Source organism: Solenopsis invicta, chromosome 4 (assembly GCF_016802725.1).
Source record: "Solenopsis invicta isolate M01_SB chromosome 4, UNIL_Sinv_3.0, whole genome shotgun sequence".
NCBI classification, from domain to species: Eukaryota; Metazoa; Arthropoda; class Insecta; order Hymenoptera; family Formicidae; genus Solenopsis; species Solenopsis invicta.
The window spans coordinates 24,793,495-24,811,066 of record NC_052667.1 but is presented as its reverse complement, the minus strand read 5'-3'; the positions used below and the strand labels follow the sequence as shown (position 1 = coordinate 24,811,066).

The window sequence follows — 17,572 nt, the reverse complement described above, 5'->3', positions numbered from 1 at the left end:
AGAGTGCCGTGGAATGCCGAAAATGAAGTGTCGGGCGTTCGTACCAACGTCCGTCGTGTCGGCTACGATGCATGGTGCAAAAATCGTGTCGCGTTCAGTCGCGTTTCGCATCTTCGATCTTCGTTGCCTCGTATCGTGTCCCGAGTTTTAGACATGTGTAAGTACCAGGAGTGTTTGGAGAGTGCCGAAAACGAAGGATCGTGCATTCGTACCAAGTGTGAATCAAGAGGAGGATCGTCGTGAGAAGGATCTTGAATCTCGAACGTTCGATCGAGCTGCAGCCGAGATGGAACTGGACCGAGCTAGACGGAACGAATGGTGAGTCAATTCATTTGCATCTACTGTTTACTCGCCTCCAAGATTCAATATTTCCTCCTAGTTCGCGTTCGCATAAATTGTCATCGATGCAATGCAACAAGAATCAATTAGTCACGCAAAAGCAGGTAGATTAGCAACGATTTGAAATTGATTTCGTGTATGTACGCGCGCTCTTTTCGTCAGGTGTGCCAACAGTCGCAGACGACATGCTTTTCGAGTTCATAGATGACCATAGCTGAGTTTGCGGTTTGCGGTAGCTGGCGCCGGTAGCAATAGTTTCTCTCCAAGTGAGGTTATGTCGTCCCGTTTTAGCTGTATACACTCCAGTACTTCACATTTATGATCGGGTTTTTGTATTAGAATTGACATTAGATTGAAGGAGTCAGTCTTTGCGAGATGGCCGAGACCCCTTTGAGTTTGGGCGAGAAGACGTTCATTATTCATGGAGTCGACGTGAGTGTATTTTCCATAGTACACCATATGCAATTGTTTTGAACGATCCAATGTGCACGTTCCACTAAGGTTTTTTTTTTAAGCATTAATTACTTCTGTTCTATTAATTATTATATTTTTGACAATTCAGATTGTTACAGATAAAAACTTATGCTCTCTGTCTAAAAAAATATTTTTCTATTAACTTGCCCATTCAGGCTTACAGTCAGATTACCATGTCTGTCTAAAGACAGATCTGGTAAGGTGTCTGCCAAAAATTTCATCGGCAAAATGCTAACAGAAATACGGCTGAATCTATTGAAAGAATATGATGTAAAATTAATTGCAGGAATCAAACAAAATATGTCATTTTGTAACTTGGAATATATTCTTTAATTCTGTTGTTTTGTTTGAGTGTATCAGACTCAAATGTATTTTATTTTCTTACTAATACTTTATTAAAAGACTTTTAAAAATCTTTGATTTTATCTATTGATGTAAGATTTCTTTTCTGAAAAAATTTATTTTTTAAACTTTTTTGATTGCATTGATCCCCCAAGCGATGTAATAATATAGAAAATTTTAAACATATCAGCAGGATTAAATAATTATAAAATAAAACCTATGTAATTTCTGCTAGCAATTTACTGTTAAATTGTATTCATAGACTTTGCTAATAGAATATTAATTCAATGCAGACAAGATAATTATTGGAATGTGTTTTAACTCTGCTGTTCTATTCAGATTCTGTTCAGGTCTATTTGACTCAAAACACATTTTTTCTTATTAATATTTTATTAAAAAATTTTTCTTTTGCATTTGATGATTTCATTTGTTAATATAAAATCTTTTTTCTGAGAAAAAGTTTTATTTTTTAAAGTTTTTTGATTGCATTGATCCCTAAACGATATGGTAGTATAAGAAATTGTATCAGAACAGCAGACTTAAATAAGTACAAAATGCCGAATATGTTATTTTATACTATTAACATTGTGCTTATTGAGTATCATATACATTGACAATTGATTAATTAATTTCAGCTTGATCTGAGAAACGATGGTCGATCCAAGTATCAGTATCGTCCTCTTGAGATTGAGACCAAGCTGATGAAACACGCACATGGATCAGCGAGATTACGCGTAGGTAATATCACGGATGTCTTAGTCGGGGTGAAAGTGGAAATTGACACGCCATATGCCGAAAGACCACACGAGGGCAAATTGGACTTTTTTGTAGACTGGTATGCATGCACGCACATTTTTGGTTTGGATTCTTGATCAACCCTCTGTACACACGATTTGACACAAATGACCCAGCATATTTCTTTGAAAAATTAAGAACTGTAGTTAGTTAAATCATTGATATACAATTATTTTTTAAATAATTAACTATACAAATATATATTTTAAAGATGTTATAGTATGTGTTAAAGTCATTGAAGAATTTTTTTTATACTTGTAAAAGTAATGAAAATTAAAATATTGTGACCTGATGTGTATACAGAACTATATTTGAATATTACTCGAGTATTTTCATGTATCATTTTATCTTTATTTAATATTCGGTGAATAATAAGAATGCAGTTTAGAGGAATTGGAAAACAACGTGTGTACAGAGGATTAAAGTATCATACTTTGGTTGTCTTTTGCAGCTCCGCTAATGCCACACCAGCATTTGAAGGCAAAGGTGGGGACGATTTAGCGACCGAGATCAGCAACGTTCTCTCAATAGCTTACCAGACACCAAATGCCTTCGATTTGAAACAACTATGTATAATACCTTATAAGAAATGTTGGAAAATGTATGTGGACATTTTGGTAAGTACTATCGAGCAATACAGCTGTGTTTTAGAACCCTGCTTCATTACTGCTCATCTCTCCAGATCCTTCAATGCGGTGGGAATTTGTTCGATGCAGTGGGTGCTGCGGTGAAGGCGGCATTGTATAATACTGAAATCCCCAGAGTGATCACAGCAACACTCGACGGTGGCGAACCGGATATTCAGGTGTCAGATGATCCTTACGACTGCATTAAACTGGATGTCACGAATTATCCGTTGGTAGTAACAGTATGCAAGGTATGCAATAAGTCATTATTAAAATAAATAAGTTTATGTGATATCAAACTTTATGTTTTCCGAACGTGTCACTTATCTAAGAAACAGTAAGGAAATATAAACACATGTTGGAATGCTACTATGAGTGAATTTCCATCCAACTAATTTAGGTTTAGTAGTTTTTGTTGTTAAAATTTGGATAAAATAGTTTATTAAGATTTTTTTACATTAAAATAATGTTAATTTAACTATTTTAATATCTCGCAATCTCAATATATTTCCAATAATAGACATAAAAATATGTTTGAAAAATTCTTAATTATATGATTGAATTTTTTCACTTAAGTACTAATTAAAGTTTTGTAGAATTTTAATAGCTTAAAATAATATTTAATAACATTTTTTTACATTAATACAGTGTTAATTCAAACATAATATTTATTTGAATGAATTCTCGAAATTTAAAGAGAATTAAGTCAAGGCTAGTAAGAGAGCAACATTGATATTGATGCGCAAAACAGAATGATTAGTTATTAAAAACGTTTATTCTTTAATCTAACAACCGAACGTTTTGACTCGTTTTGGAATGTTAATTTAATTATTTTAACGTCTTGCAACATATTAATATATTACTAGCGATGAAACAGGCAAAAAAGGTACTCAAAAAATTTTTAATTGTGTGAATGAATTTTCACTCAGAATTAATGTAAGAAAAACAGCATATCAGAGTTAAGATATTTTTGCTTTTGTTAAGAACATACGATTTTTTTTGTAACTTTTTATTAATTGCTTTGTACATTTTTGGTAATGAAGTTTCAATGTTTAATTAATAAAGATGTTAATTGTTACGTTGAAACATAACAAGCATCTCCCGTAACAGATTGGAGACAATTTCGTGATAGATCCAACGTCGGAAGAAGAATCCTGCAGCACCGCTAGTATTCTTATATCCGCAATGCCGAACGGCAAGGTGACATCTGTAGTCAAACTGGGATACGGCAGCCTGTTGCCTAGCACCTTGATCAAAATGATGAAGGTAATGACGATCTCTGTATATGTCGATTATCGTGTACGCTATGGTTAAAGATGAATTATGTGGAATTTGTCTTTGAATTTCAATTTTCGATTTTACAGGTTGGAAAGGATATCAGTCTCAAGCTAAACGAAGCTGTTATGAACAAACTGAAAGACGAGAATATGCTCGGTCAAACTAAACCTGTATTCGGTTTTCTTAGATAACACGTGCTCAATATGTTATTAAACTTTGAAGGATACAGGTATATTTTTCGTATTCTTAGTTATGGATTTAATATTTCTCGTTATTTCATTATTAATGTTACAATGCAATATTGCAAAGTACTTTTGATTCTTGCAAAATTTGATAAAGCTGCAATAGCATATTTTTATGTACATTTTTTACTAACGTATAACAATACTGAATTTAATAGTGTATGTATGTGAAGGTGTTTATGTGTGCAGTTTTGTAGGACATAATTTGAAAATCATTACTAATTTAGAACGAAAATTCTTATAAGATTTCTGGGGAAAATTTTTCTTACAATTCTTCATATAATTTTTTTTTAATTTTAATATAAACAGATTTTTTTCTGTACTTATAATTTTATAACTTTAGAAAATTACTCAGATTTTTTTAGGAACTGCGAAACACTTTTCAGAAGTGTGGAAACTATACATATTTTTTAATTTCTTATAATATTGTATAATATAATATAATTATCTAAAATATTATAATTATATAATATAATAAATATTTAATTTCTTTTTTTAATAATTTTCAAAGAAAACTTATAAAATCTGAAGAAATTAAGATATTTTTTTCTGAAAATTTCATGAATTTGAAATACGAAAAGTTTTATGAAAGTTTTTTTCACTAGGGACGTCATAAAAGGTAAATGTATGTGTAATGGTAGAACATGAATCAGTCAAATAAATGATATCAGAGCCATGTGTATAGGTTTCAACTATATGCTATCTTTTAATTCAATAATAATTGTCCCGTCTTCTAAGTCGGGCAAGTACATAAAAATTTCTTAAAACTTCGATAGTTTCGGACTTTGAAGTTTAGCAGCGCTCATTTACCGACTCTGCAGGCGTTTTTTTTTTTTTTTTTTTTTTAATTCTTTTTACACGAGGAAACCATGTGCTTCGTCCGAGTTATTCAACAATTCATCTTTAGGATCATAAATATCGTCATCGGCCTCCGCTTGCTTCGATTATATCTTAACAGGCGGATAATTGGAGTACTCGACAATCAAAGTCGATAAATGACGCGCGTGCACACGCGCGCGCGATGAAATCGGCTTGCCCGACGAATATACAGAAAGTAACACTTTCTCCTCTCGTCCACAAGAATTAACATTGAGAAAAATAATTTCTGACGCGATTGTTTTAAATGGAGCACTCCTTTGTTTTACAGCAGGATATTCTTATACGATCGTATAAATATCCTCCATGAAGTCAGTTCGTTTATATAATGGGGCAGGGAAGCGGGATAATTCGCACAAAGCTCGAGCTGTGATAACGAAATCCGTTGTTTCATTTCTTCTCTCTTTTTTTTTAACGATCCTTAAATAGAGTGGCTATTACAATGATTATGTTGAAAGTAGTGCTGAAAGTAGTGAAAGATATCTTTTCTTTTAGTTTCTTATAAATATTCTGTCCTTATACACAGTATAGCGTTTTTTCTTCCTCTTACGGATTTGTTAATTGTTTTTTGTACAGAGGTCCTAGCGTAAGTAATTCTTACAAGATAAATAGAATCGTTCTCTAGTGTGTAATCGTGTGTGTAGTTACAAGTTCGTCAACGTATATTTATATTTATATATTTAATATCGGTGTTTTGCTTCTCCGAGAAAATCGGACATCCGATTTTAGCAGCGGTGACATCGTCGAGCGACATATAGGAACCTCCCTTTCACACACACATTCTCTCTCTCCCTTTCTCTCTGACTCTCGTTCGTAAATTGAAAACAATTGAACGTGACGAGGACCGAGGATCGCATTTTTGCATGGCCACCAATGCGAAATCACTCTCTCGCGTGTAAGATAGGAGATGAATGCATTCCTCATTGCATCGCGCGGCGCATTTAAGTCGGAGAAGCTGTATCATAGATAAATAACAAAAACACCGTTCAATTTTTACAGAACCTTGAGTCTTTTAAAGATTGAAAATTGACTTCGAAAGAAAACGCTTAATTTTCGATCTACAATGAGGAAATAAGACATACATCGAGTTTTTAAATTTATTTAAAAACAGAAAGAACGATCTCGATTCTCAATTGTTCCTCGCAATTATTAAGTTGGATAAATAGGAATAAGAAAGAAAAATAACGAATGTTAAATCACAAAATAATTTAAAATTTAATATAATATCAGGTATATAATTTAAAATTATGAATGTTTTCATAAAACGAAAATCTTTTACACTTGAAACAGTAACATATTGTTTCGAAATCTTTGAGAGATAATTGTTCGCGTGCTTTCAAATACAATAGAAATGACTTAAATGCGTCGCTCACGCATCCAAAATTGCGGCGTGCAAGCATAGCTTGCGCGTCAGATCGATAGATCTTAATTCGATCGAAGATCTACAACGGACAAGGCCATTTACGAGGCCATACACATCTGCGCACATGTATGATCGGTGGAATTTTTTTTTTCTCGTCCCCGAGATTATTACACTCGGCACCCCTTCGTCGTTTCTGTTACATTTTTACATTGTCTACTGTCGAAGCTTATTCAATAAGTAACAAATAAGGATCAATAGCGTGGGACACACGCTATCTCGCCCCGTCCCTCTTTTTCTAATAACAAACTAAACCTTAAGCTACGTTAAGTGTGAACTCGCGGATTACTATCATCGAGACGTTAACGCACGTTGTGTCATTAACACGCTGATTCCAGATGAAAACGAAGACGATACCTTAAGTCGGATTAGAAAACTTGGAAAGCGGTTTCGGATTCGCGGATTTAAAAAGCGCGAATATTCGCCGGGAAAAATAAGGCAATCGAGTAAATATTCTTCGAATAAGTTCCTTAAGTAAACGCGCCGGAGATCGCGGTAGTGTGATATGGTAATCAACGTGTCAATTGTCTATATAAATTTATTTTATAAGCTTAGACGAACCTAAATTCTCGTATTTTTCAAAGCAACTGCTTCTGCATCGGTCGCTTTACGAAGGTCAATCGCTATTCTAAATCGCAATTTATCAACGATTATTATGAAATTATCAATGTAAGAGTAATTGCATTTATATCTTCTCGAGGAGGAAATATTTAAGCATAATCTGAAAAATCAGTTTATCGCTTTCCTTAAGTACGTTAAAGCTACGTTATCTGTGTATTACTGCTGGCGCATATATACACACACACACGTGTATATATATATATATATATATATATATATATATATTCCGGTGAAGAGATGCATACTCGACGACACTGAATGCAGTCAAGTTTTTTAAGTTGACTGAACCTTGGTCTCTTTTTGATTTGCAGCATTAAATAATTTTGGCGCGACTGGGCTCCTAAATAAATATCTCTCTGTGTTAAAATTCACCGAACGTCGGCCGTGCAACACGATTTTTTATGTATATATTATTTAAGGTATGTACATTCTCGAAGCCTAATTCGCCAAAATTCTTTAATTTTTTTTTTCGACGACACATAATTGCGTAGTTAACGATTCTTCGTGTTAACGAGGCTTCAGACGAGATACGCAACTTCTAAGATATCCTATAGATACAGGAGTAACCCATTTTAATGAATGCCGTAAAATATTTCCTAGATCCAAGCGCGCGAAATACAGCATGCTTTGTATTTTATTTGCTTCGTTAAGGGTATTATATGTATATATATATATATATGGAGGAAAAAATAAGTGTCCCGATTATTTAATGCGAAATATTTCACTGCATTAATTACAACGGGACAACTTTTTTTAAATTTATAGGTATAATCGTATATATATATATATATATATATATATATATATATATATATATATATATATATATATATATATACATATATATATATATATTTATATCTAATTTATAATTGTATTTATATACTTATATTTGCATCTGTGTCTTTGTATTTATATATTTATGTTCATATGTATATTTGTATGTTCATATTTATAGTTGCGTTTATGTTCATATTTATAATCGCATTCATATATATTTATATATTTTTATTTATAATCATATATACATATATGTATATATGTATATATAATTTGCGTATTTTGTTGAGTCCGGCAATGTCTGGACCTATCTTCGTTCGAGATATATCTTTCGTGTAACTCCTTCGCGCGTATAGATCGTGGGAACTGAACGACGGAAAAATCGGTGCGTCAAAAAACTACCACGGAACCCTTTTTGTGCGCATCTAATGGGAAAGTAATCGGAGATGTAATAAGACGGCGGATGGATGGAAAACGAGACTACTATTCGAAAAAGTGCAGATCGAAAGCGTGAGGTAGAGTAGAACGAACTTAAAAAAAAATGAAAAAAAAAATAGAGAATCGATTCACACTCGTTCGAGACAGCTGGGAATAATCGTGTACTTTATTTATTTAACGTTTAATTAGACTTTCGCAAGTTCAAAATCCACAGTTTAATTCTTCCCACACTCATTACCGCTATTAATTATCGCTTTTAATTTTAATATGTCCATATGATTATTATATATAAGTGCCACTCTCTCTCTCTCTCTTCACACTTGGTTAATTGATTGCACGTGAGAAACAAATCCCTCATTTTTTTTCTGCCTTTCTTTCTTCCCCGCTTTATTGTTAACTTTTCAATGCACTCGGCGAAACGTAATAGCAATAACTTCCCTAAAATTCACCACACTTTAACCGCAATAAATAATGTGTGTTATTCGCTGCTTACTTAATTAATTAAGTAATTTTACAATCGGCGACTCCTCTCGCCGCGCGCACGAGACGATCCCTCACCGTATCTCGTAAAATTAGATAACAACAGAGACCCCCGAGAGAGCTACGAACAGAGATTCTCAGTAATCGCACAGCGGGCACATTGTTAAGCCCGTATCAGATTATGCATTAGAGATCGGGGATTGCGCGAATTCAAGATTACTCTCTAAATCTCGTAGAGCGAAAGTGGAACTTGTGTAATTGTTCGAGTGATTTTGATTTTGCAAGAGTTAAAATTCATTCCTCTAGGACTGCACTGAGAAAAAGGCGTTTGGTATTCCTGGCTATAATTGCATGGTAAAATAATTCATGGTTTAGAGCTCCATTTTTATAATTATTGCTATGCTAATAATAATAGCTTCGTGTTTATAGTTTTACAAAATTTTACTAATATTAATATGGTAAAATTTTATATAGTAAAATATAGATGAATATTTCATTGTTATCCGAAAATGGATAAAAATAAAATAAACATTGCTGTGTAGTAAATACAATCACAATTATAATAAATATACATATTTTGTTAACATTCGCTTAATATTTATGTAATAATAATGACTAATAGCCTCATGGTGAAACAATTGCATAGGTAAAACAATTATAAATATATAGTTGGCACAGAAAATAACTATGAATTATTATAATTGACTTATTGCAATCCGGGAAAAAAATTTTTATATACAATTATGTGTAAGATTATATATAATTATTACATAGAATTATATATGATAATTTATATAAAATTATATGTGATCATATATAATTATGCATTAAATTATTGTATACAATTATATAAAAAAAAAAATTTTCCCGAGAATCATTTTTTCTCTTGCGAATAGGATCCTTACAGGAGTGTTTTTTTTTTTATGGGAGTGGTAAATTACTCGAGAACAATCTTTCAATTTTCACACCCTACGGAAATTTAGCTAGTACAATTCGATCAATCGGGTAATTTTAATTTTTATCCGTTCCGATCGATCGAATGCAAATCTCCATTTCGCAAACCTCGATCTCCAACAAGCAGTTTGATACGGGCTCTACTTCACATATCCGGCACATCACACAGCGCAAATATCTCTTTCGCTCCTGTTCTTTTTCCCTATCGCTCATGTAAATGAGCCTTCTTACAGCTCTCTTATACGGCCTCTCTTCGCATACTCACGTTTTCTTTCCGCGCCCTCGTTTTAAACGAACGGCCGGCGGTCGGAACTGGAATAATCCCGAGTTCTGCCTCGAGATCGAAGCCCCTACTATACTAAGTATAACTATAGGTGCGTATGTACATCTGTACATGTACATATATAGACATGCGGGCGTGGTATATGTGTACATGTACGCGTCGAGTGTCGAGCGTACACTTAGAAGAAAAAGAAAAAAAAAGGTCGATCGCGAGACGGCCCGATGGATCTCTTCTTTCTCCTCGCGTTTTAGCCTCGCGCCGACCCTTCGGGTCCCGGTCGCGAATCCAAGATGCGAAAACGAGGTATGCGAAGTTACACGCTGAGTTGCGTAAGTACGCGCGCGGGTTTGTCTCCTTCGACGCGATTCAAAACACCTTCAACGACACGACACCGATTATGTCGTTTTTTTTCTCTCTTTTTTTTATTTTTTCGTTAACGCGAGGATACCCGGGCCCGCCGAGTAATCGAACTTCTTTGTATGTACGACGACGGTGTAGAAAACGGTGTATCTAGCACGGAAGAAATACGCCATGTTCAATGTCTGTAAAACGATCATCAACGTTTATTTTGAGATACATTTGTTATCGAAAGCATTTTTAAACTCTCCCCCTTTTTCTTTTTTTTTTGTCTTACAGGTGTCTGCGTAATTTAATCCGCGCGCGTATTTACCGTATTTAGACGATTAGACGCACCGGCGCAGAGAGGTAAATGACTTACAACGACAATGACTAGATCGTAGCGATATATAATCGTGCGATTACTGTACAACATTTTGACGCTTCGCGCGGCGAATTTTTCTCTCTTCAGGTTTCGATCGAATGGCTCGATCCTTACTTTCCTTCGTACGTGAGACGTGCGGTAGCGTGAAGAGAGAGAGACACTCCCGACGAGAGATTCTTTCATTTCCGGTGGGGGGGGGTCGGAAGTATCGCGAATCGTTCACGCTACCGCCTGAGAGGTGAGCGTCGCAATTACAAAAGAAGAAAAAAAAATAGAGAGACAAAGAAGAACAAACCGCGAAGCGCGTGCGTTAACAAGATCCTGAGAGAATTATCCGTGAGTTATCGCGGATCGTGGGGCACGCGACATTAACCCGTTGGCTCCTTCGGAAAGATCTATAAATCGCGTGCTCGATAATATCACTATACTTTCTAGGGAAGCGTACTATTTTGTTATATATATAATATATATATATATATATATATATATATATATATATATATATATATATACTTAACGCTATTTACAAAGACTAGAGAGCTTTATTCGAGCGAGCAAGAAGAAACGTTTTTTTTTTCTTTTCTTTTAACGAACGACTGCTCGAGAAACGACAGCATTGCTCGGAAGAGATACACGCACGAGGGTAGCGGGTCGGGGTGGGAAAAGGGGAGAGGGGGTGGTACCATTGTTACGCAACAATCGCAGCGACGTTAACGCACCGGCGCCAGCCGGTGACCTCGCAGCAATGCTCCGTTGCGACCGGAAGTGGAACTCTGAGGAATACCCGTTCGCGGGGTGTGGCGACCGCCAGCGGGTTAATATCGCGTCGTTATTGATACGACGCACGACGTTCGACGAGGAACTCGGCCGCGAGTGCATCGCTCGACGTTGCACCACTGAGTCGCCCGATTGCATCTCGATCTCGAGTAGAGAGATATCTCTCTCTCTCTCTCTCTCTCTCTCTCTCTCTCTCTCTCTCTCTCTCTCTCTCGGTTTCTCATTCGTCTCCCATTTTCTATCTCCCATCTGTCGTTTCCCGGATTGATGAGTGAAGGGTGAAAATACAGAGAGAGTTTCGGAGCGTTCTAAGCCCGGAATAAGATAACCGACGCAATTAATATGATGTATTAATTGCCCTTCTCTTCGTTAATATTTCCTACCATTTTTTTTATTCTGGAGAGGGAGAACGATTTATCGAGCTTTAAAGCGTGGTAGCCACGCACGACAGTGTTAATCGCGCACGAGAGTTGGTCTCTGACCAGCCCGGGATGCAACCGAACCCGAGAATTGGAGCAGGGCTCATCCGCGATCCGCACTCGCGTTTCCGTATAATTAACAATGTCGCCTATACAATATCTTCGGTGGGGGAAAACGCGCGTGCGGACGACGGCCGGCGGAGAGCCGATCAAGTACCGAATATCGGTCGTCTCGAACGACAACGGACACGACGATTCGTTTTTTTCCCCCCTTTTACTTCCTTTCCCCTGCCCCCGAAAGCCTACGAAAGTAAGAAGAAGGTGAAGAAGTGAAAGCACGCTGATCTTAGAACTTTCCAGCAGCTCTGGCGGATTTACAAGGCTCGGAAACGGTGAGAGAATTATTTTCGCTTATACAAATAAATCCTTAATATGTATATATCGACACACACGGACAAGAATATAACTCTGCGACGCGAAACAATCTGGTCGATCACCGGTTTCTCGCGTCGTGTGTTAGCTGTGCGACTCGCAGGGGAGCCTCGATCTTTGAGCCTTAACTTTAACGACGGCTCCTTCGATACCGATCCCACAGTAAACCCCTTCTCAATTGGAAGAATTGACGATCATTTTTTTTATTGACGATCATAATTATTTATCGTTGATTAACCATTAATAAAAATTGTTTCAAATTAATAGTCCGCGATAAAAGTGAACAACGAAATATTGTTCTTTCGATCCTCTTGTTTTTCTCCTTTGTTTCATTTAATAATCGATTTAAAAGAAAAATGGATGGAGAATATATGACGTTTCTTTTATTTTTCGAAAGGCGAGAGGACTGTGAGCTTGTCGAGGAACTCGTTGTCGTTAAAATTAAAGTCGAGGATCCCGGGGAAACACATCCTGTACACATTCTCTCTCCCAATCGGGATCGTCCCGTGAAACGACCCTCCAGCTATCGCAGCGTAAGTCGTTTGTCTTCGTTAGTTTAAACCGCGTTAAGACATAATCGTCGGAAGTACAGCTACGCGATACTTTTTTTTTTATTTTTTCATATACTGGCGAGAGAAATGCGGTTTTTTTTAAGTACATAGATACAATATAAGAAACGCGTTAATGACGCATAAAAATATTTTCCTCCTAATATGCTCTTCTCAGTTAATAAGGGACGGGATGACTTACTCTTTGCTGATGATGAGCGAAGAAGGAAACGGAAACGAGGTCCACAATGGCAAAATGACGCGATCGCGAATGATGGAGAATATATATATATGTGTGTGTATGTGTGTAGTAGATGTGTCTACGTGTGTCTACATGTCGTTTTTTTTTTATATGTTATCGAGGATTGAATCTCGAGTCACACAATCGAGCATCGTTTGCTCCTTTTCTCGTTTCGAAAACCTCTTAATCGCGGCATTTATCTCTTTGGATCAGAAACAAATCGAACGAACGAAATCGGATCAGGGAGATCAATCGATCAATCTGTGCACTCGCTGTGTCGCAAGATCGTTTTATAATTTCACTTTGTTAACAACGAGAAAACTCCGAAGGACATCCGAGCCTTTCGCGTCGGTTTTTCTTTTTTTTTCTTTTTTTGTACGTCTCTCGGACATCTTCAAGTCCCTTCGCTCGTTAAACCCGAATGAGAACCGAGCATCGCGATAGGAGTTACTCGGGAATTGCGGAAGTACGGTCGTTTAAGTCGTTTGGGGCCACACGTCTCTCTGCTCGGGGCGGATTCGCCTGATCTTTCGGGATCTTTCGCGTAAAATTAATTAGCGTGTAACTCGCCCTTCTTGTGCATGGCTAAGCGCGAAAGTAAAAGGAGGTAAACGACGCGGGCTTAAATTGTAATTTCTCTCTGAAAGAAATTCGCAAAGGTCGAGATACGACGGCAGGGTGAGTTAGACGAGCGCAACAAGACGACGGACGTCGTGACGACGATAGCGAGGACGAACTGCGATGATTGTAACGTTTGTATGCCTGTCCCGCGACTGTGTATGAATATGTATGTATGTATATGTGTGTGTCTGTGTTCGTGTGTGTGTGTGTGTGTTCGTGTTCGTGTGTGTGTGTTCGTGTGCGTGTGTGTATGTTCGTGTGCGTGTGTGTAACACAAAGGTATACGTAACAATACGCGTCTTTATTATTTGGCAGTGTAAGGCATATAGAGTGCTTAAGACTAGAATAAGGTGCAATAAATAGGCCTCTTAAAGCCTTTTTTTCAAACGAGAGAGAGAAGTCCTATTGTATATGTGTATATATATTATACGGACCTAAAGAGAACGCTGCTTTTTACTTATACTCTTTTTTTAATTTTTCATTTACGGCGTAATAACTTGACTTAGGTACTTCGAAGACTCGAAAACGTTTTTTTTTTTTTTTAAACTCCCTTTCCTTTCCCTTTTCGCTTAACGTACTTCTGTGTGTTCCTTCGTCATTTTTTCTATACCCCTTCTCTACACTCGGGTCTGACCCCTCCCCCTACTCTTTTCCTCTCTTCCCTCTCTCTTTTTTTAACTTTTTGTGCCCTCCCCCCTTTCTTTCCCTCTCTCTCTCTCTCTCTCTCTCTCTCTTTCTTTCTTTCTCGCGAAAGGGCGCTTGAGAAATTAACGTTAAGCTAGAACTACAAAATACGGCTACTGACTTCATGGAGATGTAACCCTCGTACACACGTTACACGCTAATAATCTATTATTTGGCAGCGGTCTTGCACTTAAAAACGTAAAACTTACACGACGAAGTATAATAATAAACCCATATTGCCAACGTTTTAAATATAGCTTCTTTTTTTTTTACCGGGGTCCGGCGGGCGACGGCGATTCTCGATTATAATTCGCGTAATCGAGCGATCGCGGAATTCTACAACCCTTGCCCCATCTCTATCGTCCCTTCCCCTTTCCTACCCTTTGCCCTCGTGCGGCCGTGAAGAAACACGTTTCGTCGCAATCGCGAGATACGAACTATCCCCCCCCCCCTCCTTGTGTGATAATGATATTTATAATTATATTTATATATAATATATCTCTCTTCTTTATGTATATATGTATATTTATGTATATATAGTTATATTTACGCGCTTCGTACACGCGTGAAATCGATAGGTCCTGAGAATAACATCGTAGTCACAGGATGAACAAAAATCCTTTTCTTCTTCGCTAGTTCTTCTTCCCCCTCCCTCCTTCCCCGCGTAACCTATCCCGCTCCCTTGTTTAGGTCGCTTTAGTTCCTTCGACGATGAAACGTGATCGAAACGGTTTGATGATCCTTAAACGCGATCGTAAGTACCCATTCGCGTGCGTCCGTCCCATTTCTTCTGCCCGATCTTTATTTCCGCGCGACCGTCCCCCCCCCACCCTACCCTCGATCTTTCTCTTCTTTTCGCTGCATACATATTTGTATGTGTATACATTAAAGCACGTGTGCAGCGTGATTACGCCTTTACTATCAGGATCTTCGATTTAAGCGTAATGGCAATGGCAATGTTACGGCGATCGATTCCGCGATCTGCGATGTCTTTCGACAAAAAAGAAGAAATCCGTGCAACTTCGCGTAATAATTCTTTTAACCCCCCAACCCCAGCTCTATCCCCATCCTTACACCCCTCTCGCCCTTTCCCCTCTTTCTTTCTCTTTTCGTCTATCGCAACGGTAACGCTAGAAAACAAATTGCATTTACAAACTCTCTTTTCTCGGTAAGGCACCCCCAGTGCAAAATCACGGAAGTATTAGAGTAATACTAATAAACTAGTGACTAGATCATCCTTAAGTCGCGCGCAAGAGAGAGATCGGGAGAGCAACAAAGGGAAAGAGAAAGAGTCCGCGAAAGGAAGGGAAAGAGGGGGAAAAAGAGAAACAGAGATCTGGGAGAGGGGGAGAAGAGAAAGAGAGAAGAGAGAGAGAGAGAGAGAGAGAGAGAGAGATAGTAATCATCTGAGAAATAACAATACATTAATACGACAGGGAAGGAAGAGAGAGAAATAGAGAGACAGATAAATACAAAGCGCAGAAAGAGAGCGAGAGTAAGGGGGGGGAGAGAGAGAGAGAGAAAGTCTTACGCGACGAAGAAGAAGAAAGAGAGAATCGAGAAGGAAGAAGCAACGAAGAGATGAAGATAAGAAAGAAGAAGAGTCAAGAATGATTTGTACCAACTTAAGGGTACCAACTGTATCTTACATATCTACATATCATCAAAACTCGACCTCAAATCTTTCTCTTTTTCTCTTTTCCTCCCTCCCTATCTCTCTCTCTTTTTCTCTCTCTCTCTCTCCCTTTCGACTTCTGTATTCCTTTTTTTCTCCTCTCTTTTCCTTCCCTTCCGCGTCTCCCTTCGTGCGGCCGTCGTCGCGCTTCTTTCACACAGCGGTGCGTCAAAGAACGAAAGGATTCAACGAACGCACACGCATACACACACACACACACACACACACACACACTCACACGCGCACACACGCGATAAAACGAGAAACACAAAAAGAGACACAAGGTGGTACGGTGAGGAAACGCAAGGGAGGCGTTATGTAACAACTGAACTGCGTATGGGAGAGGCAGTGGTGCGTTACTTTGGGGTAATATTTATAATTGATGTCTCGCACGGATCGGCGGATGGATCCGGCAGCGATCGACGACCGGTCGGTCCCCGGAACGGGCCTCGAGGTCGCGGCCTCGGAGTGGTCGTCCTCGTCGCGTGAGAGGAAGACAGGGTGATTTCCCCGGACCTCCTCTCGGACCACGATGCGACCCCTCCCTCTTGTTATCAACCGTGAATGGATCCTCCACTCCGCTCCTCCTCTCTTTCCCGTACCTCCTCTTTCTCCTACATCACTCTTTCTCTCGGTCTCTTCCCCCCTCGTTCTGTGAGCCCCCTGCTTTCGACTCTGTGAGCGATCGACGGCCACGGGGAGACGACGGGCGCGGGAGGGTGGCGAAGACGTCGTCGTCGTCGTCGTCATCGTCGTCGTCGTCGTCGTCGTCGTCGTCATCGTCGTCGTCGGCGTACTCGTAGTGATTGGTAGTAGGCGTCGCTACTGACGACGCGGCGGCGTCGTCTCTAAACGGCAGTCTCGGTGTGACTGTGACTCGAGAGCCTCTCGACGTCGATCTCCGGTATGGTGAGCTCGTCCGGTATGTTGTCGGCGTACTCGATGCTGCTCGTCTGCGAGAGTCGTTTGCTCAGGGACGACTGCTTCCTCAGTACCTCCGCCAGGGTGGTGCTGCTGTGCTCGCCGTAGCGCGTGTCTAGGCCCTGCCGAAATGCGTTCACTACGCGGATCTGTAAATTGGAAAGCCGGTACCGGTCAGATCAGTCTGGCCCCGTGGGGAACGATCGGCACCGCCGCGGCCGGCCAGCAGCGGCAGCGGCGGTCGCCGATGGGGATGGATGAATGACAGGCACACGCAACAGCAAGTTGCAGGCTGCCGACACACGCACTCGAGATAGAGAGGAAACGTTCAAAGGCGAGATTCATAACGCCGCGACACACACACTGTGTATATATGCGCGTTGTCTGGGTGCGAAGGGTGTTTTACGCACATATATGCACAATGGATACGTATAAAATGCGGACCGACCGCAAAACTGTCGCCCTTACGTCTTATCGGAGTGCATCCTCCAACCCATTTCGGAGTCGACGAACTTTAATCATAATTCAGATCAAATTCTTTACAAATTAACAAGGTTTTTAGAATCGGCAAGGTCTTGTAGAAAG

The 17,572-nt window shown here is 38.8% G+C and overlaps 2 protein-coding genes across 7 annotated transcripts in view; one reads left to right on the top strand and one right to left on the bottom strand.

Annotated features, from left to right (window-relative positions):
- The first annotated feature begins 176 nt into the window (after positions 1-176).
- LOC105200150 (exosome complex exonuclease RRP42) lies at positions 177-5,840 on the top strand. 2 transcript variants are annotated; one of them, XM_011167572.3, is made up of 7 exons: positions 186-318; positions 502-771; positions 1,791-1,990; positions 2,402-2,567; positions 2,633-2,827; positions 3,687-3,842; positions 3,941-5,840. In XM_011167572.3, the coding sequence occupies exons 2-7, from the start codon at positions 715-717 to the stop codon at positions 4,043-4,045; spliced, it is 879 nt and encodes a 292-aa protein (XP_011165874.1). In that variant the 5' UTR covers positions 186-318; positions 502-714; the 3' UTR covers positions 4,046-5,840. The 2 variants fall into 2 exon arrangements, with proteins under 2 accessions (XP_039304793.1, XP_011165874.1); XM_039448859.1 differs by lacking the exon at positions 502-771 and having other exon boundaries at positions 177-318.
- Positions 5,841-8,379: 2,539 nt separating this feature from the next.
- LOC105196571 (plasma membrane calcium-transporting ATPase 3) overlaps positions 8,380-17,572 on the bottom strand; it is a 109,595-nt gene continuing 100,402 nt past the window's right edge. For 2 of the 5 annotated variants that reach the window (XM_026137553.2, XM_026137554.2), the window contains one exon: positions 8,380-17,136. In XM_026137553.2, coding sequence (XP_025993338.1) covers positions 16,915-17,136 — 222 coding nt within the window. In that variant the 3' untranslated portion in view covers positions 8,380-16,914. The remainder of the gene's footprint in view (positions 17,137-17,572) is intronic. The other 3 variants (XM_026137555.2, XM_026137556.2, XR_003269009.2) reach the window with 2 other exon arrangements.

Excerpts from the sequence above, each read along its gene's own strand:
- LOC105200150 (XM_011167572.3), top strand. The coding sequence starts at position 715 with ATGGCCGAGACCCCTTTGAGTTTGGGCGAGAAGACGTTCATTATTCAT. Across the intron at positions 772-1,790 it reads TCATTATTCATGGAGTCGAC|CTTGATCTGAGAAACGATGG; the intron begins GTGAGTGTATTT and ends AATTAATTTCAG. Across the intron at positions 3,843-3,940 it reads CCTTGATCAAAATGATGAAG|GTTGGAAAGGATATCAGTCT; the intron begins GTAATGACGATC and ends TCGATTTTACAG.